General features: G+C 57.6%; 1 protein-coding gene across 1 annotated transcript; it reads left to right on the top strand.

Moving 5' to 3' along the window:
* Nucleotides 1-1,291: 1,291 nt before the first annotated feature.
* SHISA2 (shisa family member 2) lies at nt 1,292-5,110 on the top strand. The gene is made up of 2 exons (XM_015852107.3): nt 1,292-1,854; nt 2,903-5,110. The coding sequence occupies exons 1-2, from the start codon at nt 1,554-1,556 to the stop codon at nt 3,454-3,456; spliced, it is 855 nt and encodes a 284-aa protein (XP_015707593.2). The 5' UTR covers nt 1,292-1,553; the 3' UTR covers nt 3,457-5,110.
* The last annotated feature ends 1,735 nt before the right edge of the window (nt 5,111-6,845 follow it).

Here is a 6,845-nt window from a genome sequence, read left to right as displayed (position 1 = left end):
AGGCTGCCCAGGGAGGTGGTTGAGTCACCATCCCTGGATGTGTTTAAAAACTGTTTGGATGTGGTGCTCAGGGACATGATTTAGCAGAGGGTTGTTAGTTAGGGTACTATGGTTGGGTTGTGGTTGGACTCGATGATCTTTAAGGTCTTTTCCAACCTGAGCAATTCTATGATACTGCTGAAGCACAAGTCAGCCCATCCCCCGCCTGGGCCGCTGGCTGAGCTCACAGCTCAGACCATGAGAGTAGAACTCCAAGTTGGGTTTTATCTGTACTTTTGATGCTAAGTAAAACAGCAATGCTGCAAGCAAGTATAGTCTTTCACTAGTTTTGCAAGCAACATGCTAAAATCTCCTAATCTATAAAACACTCTTATGCATTTTTAGTTTTCTACTCATTTGCACTAATAATATCACAGGACCCAGTACAGTGATGGCTGCTGCTGCCCAGGGCCTGCTCCCAGAGCTTCAGTTACCACAGCCTGGGCTGCTCCTGCTGTCCTGACCCTCTAGTGAGGTTTTTCCTTGGCTCAACTTGTTTTAATTATTTCTCAGGAAACGAGAGCCCGTAAAAGGCCGCCTTTCTCTCCCGAACACACGTGCATTGGAAAGCACGGATATCTAACGGGAATAAACTCTGTGACTGTGCCGCTCTGTGGCAGCGGCTCTCGGCGCTCCGTTCCCGCCGCTGTCACACGGTGGCAGCACGGCCACAGTGCGCCGGGCTGTGCCTGAGTTGGCAGCTCAGAGCCCAGCCACGATCTCACCCTGTGCCCGAGCTGCTCGGCTGGGCACGGGGATGAGTAAAGGAGGCAGCTGAGGATGGAATAATCCGCCTCTCCGCCACAGACGGCGGTGCCACACGGAGCGAGCTGCGGGCTCACAGGGACGGGACGGGGCTGGGAGAGCCGGGACGGAGCGCTGTGCTGGGTGTGCGCCCGGTAACAAAGCGGGTTTTCTCATCGTGAAAACGCGAGCGCAGCCCAAACTCAAGGCAGGCGGTGCCCCGGGCTGTCGCTGAGGGGCTGCCCGCCGCTCCGGAGGGGCACGCAAACTTTGCCGGTCCTTGATCCCCGCAGTGCACGCCCCGCTGGCTTCATGCGGTCGGGAATCACCATCCCGTGCCTCCCCGTGGCTGCACCCGCCCCCCCGGCTGCTCCGCTCGCCCCGCAGGTGCCGCCCGCTCCCGCCGGTGCTGAGGGGCCGGGCCGGGCCGCGCCGTCGGGGCGGTGGCCGTGGGCCGTCCCGCGGTGAGCGCATGCGCGGGGCTGTGTCTGCCGGCACTATAAGGGCGGGGCGCGGCACCCCCCCACAGCGTTGGGCCCGGACGGGGCGCACGGAGGCGGCAGCGCGGCGTCCCCGTGCCCATGGCGGCCGCGGGCCGGGCCGTGGCGGCGGGCGGGGCGTAGCGCGGTGTAACGTGGTGTAACGTGGACCGGCGCCGCCGCCCGGCTCCGCACCACGGCGGGCGAGGCCCGGGCATGCGGCGGCGGCGGCGGGAGCCTTCGGGGGGCGGGCGGCGCTGCCCCGGCGCGGGCGGGCTCTGACCCGGCGCCATGTGGGGCGGGCGCTGCTCGCTGCTGCTGGCCGCGCTGGGCTGGCTGCTGCCGGCGGGAGCGGCGGGGAGCGGCGAGTACTGCCACGGCTGGATGGACGGGCAGGGCGGCTGGCGGGACGGCTTCCAGTGCCCGGAGCGCTTCGACGGCGGCGACGCCACCATCTGCTGCGGCAGCTGCGCGCTGCGGTACTGCTGCTCCAGCGCCGAGGCGCGGCTCGACCAGGGCGGCTGCGACAACGACCGGCGGCAGAGCGGCGGGGAGCAGGGCCGGCCCCGCGACGGCACCGACGGGGCGGCAGGTGAGGGACGGGGCGGCTCGCGGGGACGGGACGGGGCCGCGCTTTCCTCGGGCGGACGCTCCGTTCAGCTCCGCTCGGCTCCGCTCGGCGGTCCGCCGGTACTTGGAGCGTGCGGATGGACGGCGCTTCACGCGTCCTGCGGTGCCGGTGCTGCTGCAGCCCGGCTGTAAACGAAGAGGAAAAGCGAATGGACCGCACGGGGGGGCGACGGGGGGAACTCGAGCCCCTGTAGCCCTGCTGCGGGCGGCTTTTCATACCATGGAACGTCAGGGATCGGTTGGAGTCTTATACCGCAGCTCTAAAGCCGCCCCGGGGGTTCTGCAGCGCGCCCGCTGCCATTGAGCCTCGCTGCCGCGATGTTGTGAACGGGGCAGGTTCGATGTCGGAGAAGTTGTGTGCAGAGCAGCAAGTGCGAGCCGTGCACCTGCCGGGAGCACGGTGCCGTGTGAGCCCGGCGTGTTCGGCAGTGTTGGAGTTACAGGAGAAATGGGGAAGGATTTGAGCCTTTGGGTCACCGGCCGAGCTCAGCGCAGGGCTTCGTTCGCCCTCCGGTCCGGCCCTGAGCTCTGCTCATGGGGTGGGTTTTAGTGGTGATTTGAGACCCAGACTCATATAGAGCCTTGGGGAGTGCTGGAGGGGGACTGCATCCCCACGTTACTCCTAGTCCCTCACAAGGCTGTCTGTCACCGCTGCTGCCCTGCGTTCAAATCCCACTGCATGTGGTGGTAGAGCCCCAGTCCCTGTGCAGAGCCGGGGCTGATGTGTGGAGCGGTGATGGCCATCCTTGGGGCTGCTCCAGCTCCTGGCCTCATTCCTGGGGCACTGCTACGGCTGGGTGCTCTGCTCTCCTGCTGGGTGTTCCTGGTTGGAGACGCAATCCACTCAGATGCCATGGTTGCTCCCAGGACTCTCGTTGGGCTGCGGTTCTGCTTCTGACTGCCACATGCACATCCTGAATACCAGACTGTGTCCTGGGGGTGGTTTGGCTGTGGGGTGAAGGGGCCGTCCTGCTCACATCCCATTGCCCACCTTCTCCTTGCCGTTGCAGTGCCCATCTACGTGCCGTTCCTCATTGTCGGCTCCGTCTTTGTCGCCTTCATCATCCTGGGTTCACTGGTGGCCGCCTGCTGCTGTCGCTGCCTGCGGCCCAAGCAGGAGCCTCAGCAGAGCCACGCTCCCGCCGGCGCCCGCCTGATGGAGACCATCCCCATGATCGCCAGCACAGGCGCGTCACGCGGCTCATCCTCACGCCAGTCCAGCACTGCTGCCAGCTCCAGCTCCAGCGCCAATTCGGGGGCCCGCGCCCCTCCGACCCGCTCACAGACCAACTGCTGCCTCCCCGAGGGCACCATGAACAATGTCTACGTCAACATGCCCACCAACTTCTCGGTGCTCAACTGCCAGCAGGCCACCCAAATCGTGCCGCACCAGGGCCAGTTCCTGCACCCGCCCTACGTGGGCTATGCTGTCCCACACGACGCGGTGCCGCTCGCCCCTGTGCCCCAGTTCCTGGATGGGCTGCAGGGTGGCTACCGGCAGATCCAGTCCCCGTACCCACATGCTGGTGGAGAGCAGAAGATGTACCCGGCGGTCACCGTGTAGCTGCCTGCTGCGGTGTGTTTTCAGTTTCTGAACTGAGCAGAGGAGAAATACTTCTTTGGAACGCGGCTCCCTGAACAGCGCTTGTAAATAATTTGGGAAGGCTCATGCATGTCAGACAGAGTTTATAAACCATTTATTCTCATCGAGGTCCGCTGCCAGAAACTGTAGGATGATACCGCTGCATTAACGTTTCCAGATACGCTTTCATTCCCGTGCATGATTTACAGTGGCAAAGGATTATGCTGGAAATGCATATGCATTTCGGATCACTGTGCTTGTGAGATAATGCCGCTGCCATTAAGTGCCCTTCAGGTGTGACATGGTCAGAAGTCTTTGCCTAATTAGTTCGTGGAAGAGCTTTGTTACACAGAACGAGAGCGCAGTGCTCACAAAGCCTTTTTCCTCTCCTCATCCCATCTCCTAGTGACATTTCCCACTGTGACAGAGCTGGACAGGGCAGCCGTCGTGTGCTTGGTTCCTGGTTCTGGCTCCTGTGACGTTGTGGGGTGTACTGCCATGTGGTGCTCAGTTCTGCGAGAGCAGCTTCCCTTCCTGGTATTTATGTAGGAATCACATTATGTAGGAGTGCACCAATTGCTCATCCCTTTCTTCTGGTGCACTTGAAACCCTTTGTGGTTTGATTTTGCCTCTAGGCTGAGAACCAGTAGTGGTTGGCACAAGCTTGCTTTCTTTCTGCGAACTTCTGCTCCGAGCAGGGTGTGAGCTGCCTGCTCCTCCTGCCACCAGCAGCGCTTGCAGGACACTGGCTGCCCTTGGAGCTGATTTCAAGCCGCAGCTTCCATCCACCTCTGTCAGCATCACCCCCCAAACACCGACCCATCAGGCTGGTGACAAAGCTCGCCCTGTGGCTGCGGGCCCTTCCAGCAGCAGCATCCCCAGCAGTGGCACCAAGTGCTGCAGCTGTGTGGGATGGGCAAAACCTGGAGCGAGCTGTCGTGACAAGCGGAGCAGAGCCAGCAGAGGATTCCTTGTCTGATACTGCATCAGTACGTAGCAATAACCAGACGCTGCTATTTCTGTACGTCTCTCTTCAAACCATGTGGATGCGTGGAAGCATCACCAAGTGTGACAATCTGCCTGTAAACGTGCTGCACACACACACAGTCATCTGCAGAAGGGATAAACAAAACGGTTGTGACCACGGAGGACAAAGGTGAATGGGTGACTTGGATCAGCTCTGCTCTCACTGGCCGGGCTCTCCCCAGGCACTGAGCTCCTACAAGCGCGGTACTGACCCCCACTGTGCTGAGACCGATGGCCTCCTGGGGTGGTTGGCTTCCCCTGCCAGGGCGCCTGCTGAGACCCCTGGCATTCAGGTGACTCTTTGTATATTGTTTACTTCTTTAAAAAAAAGAAAATGAAAAACAAAAAAAAGAATAAGTTAAATTTAAATCTGTAGAAAATAATTTACAGCAGAAGGAAAAGAGACCCGAGTTGTAATAAGAGGAAGTTTGTGAGATGTGCTGGTTTGTTTTTTTTTTTAATGTCATGTATAATAATGTAAAACCAATGTTAACGTTTGATACAGCTTTTAAATCTCTGGCAGGGCACTTGGTTTGAAGTGCTTCTTACAAATGAAGAAAAAAAAAAGCCCCCTTTGTTTCTTAATAAATACTTTATGGTGTGACTTTTCCTTTTGTTCGCTTTGTCGCAGTCATTTCTGTGTGCACTCAGTGCCCCGCTTCCCCCTTCCTGTAACGACGTGTCCCAGCGAAGCCAAGGCTGCGCTGTCACACAGTTGTTGGAAGCCACAGCAGCTGCCCTGGAGGTGCTGCAAGGCCGAGTGGTGTTGGCAGGAATAGGAAGCAGGGCTTTGTGGTGTGGGTGCACCCCAGCAGGAAAGCAAGAGAAGCCGTGCTCAGCAGGCTGCTGGGTGCTGCAGCAGGATGGTTATTTGCTATGCAGTTTCTGTCTTTCCCTCCTTTCTAATTCTTTCTCCCATAGCCCCATGCTCAGCCCTCCTGAGCGCTGTGCCTGCAGGCCCTGCCAGCTCTCATCCCGTTACTCAGCTTCATCTCCCCAGACTGCCCCGAACAATTCCTCCTGTTTGTCCCGCTGTTTACACCTCTTAAATCTGTTCTCACTTCCTTGCAGTTGGGCCCGTACCGAGCGCTTTTTCAGTGCTTCTTTTTCAATACCTTACTACTGATTGCAGGCTCTTTTCTCAGCAGTGGTCAGGCTGTGCCAGCTGGGACTGTTGGTGGTGGGGAGCAAAGCCACACACTGCTGCACTGTCACTGGCAACACTTGGGGGTTCTGTGCCCTGTGCTCCATCCCCACCCCTGCTGGCATCTGAGAGCGACCATACAGCTGCTGCCAGGCACTGCCGTGTGTGCTGATGTGGAGCTCAGTGCAGTCAGCATCCTGTGCTTGAATCTGGAATGTGATCCCACATGAGAGCAAACCAGATTTCAAGTCCTGGATCAGCACATGAAACTTCAGCTCCTCCCTTCCACAACATCTCACTTGCTGCCCACTTTTGGTCTTGCTGGAGCTCTGCCCTTCACGTTTTCTGCTCTCCCAATTCTTTTCCTCCCACTGAAGTTGTTATTAAATATTATTCCCTGCATGTATTCCCATGTATTTTTCCAAGCTGAAGCTCATTTTATTGTTTCCTGCTCGTATTATTTCTTGCTTCTCTGTAGGTCCCTTTCTATTATTTCTCTGCCCTCAGTGGGGTTTGCAGCACTTCCCTGCATCCCACATGCAGGTAGCAGCGTGCAGGGAGGTGGGGGAGTTATGTAGCAGCACAGCTCTGGTGGGAGATGAGCCCATTTCCCACCAAAGGTGATGCCTCCCTGGTTTTCCAAGCAGTGATTGCAGGAAGGCAAGCACTTGGCAAGCAATTGCATGGCACACGGCTTGTTCAGAGCATGCAGCTGGGGACCTTGTTTCTTCATGAGGCAACCATGGGGTGTGACATGGGTCACAACCTTTGGAGCGCTTATTTCTGCTCCCAGATGGAAAGCTTTGGTCAAGTATTTCATTTTCTTAATAGTGATCATTCTGGGTGGTTATTTCTGTTCCCAGTGGGGCAGCGATGCCACTGTGCTGTACCTGCTGGTATCTGCTGCTCGGTGCGAAGCTGTGCTTTCCTTTTCATGTTTCACCTGTCAGTAGTAAATGAGGAAATCTGATAGAAAACTGACCCCAAACACTGAAGGCAACCCTTTGTCTGCTGCTGCAGGGTCCTTTCATGCACTCAGTAGACTTCTGATAGCAAAAGCACAATTCAAGTGTCCAAGTAAGAGTGGCAATGACATCCCTTCTAGCCCACTGCTTTCAGAGAAGCAAACCTTATTTGCCTTTTCAGTCCTTCAGAAAACCTCCAGTAAAGCTGAGAATGATGATACGTCAAGCTGGAAAAT

This window comes from Coturnix japonica, chromosome 1 (assembly GCF_054131305.1).
Source record: "Coturnix japonica strain WE chromosome 1, WE-NBRP24, whole genome shotgun sequence".
Classification (NCBI taxonomy): Eukaryota; Metazoa; Chordata; class Aves; order Galliformes; family Phasianidae; genus Coturnix; species Coturnix japonica.
This window is presented reverse-complemented; position numbering and strand designations above follow the sequence as displayed.

Excerpts from the sequence above, each read along its gene's own strand:
- SHISA2 (XM_015852107.3), top strand. The coding sequence starts at position 1,554 with ATGTGGGGCGGGCGCTGCTCGCTGCTGCTGGCCGCGCTGGGCTGGCTG. Across the intron at positions 1,855-2,902 it reads CGGCACCGACGGGGCGGCAG|TGCCCATCTACGTGCCGTTC; the intron begins GTGAGGGACGGG and ends TTGCCGTTGCAG.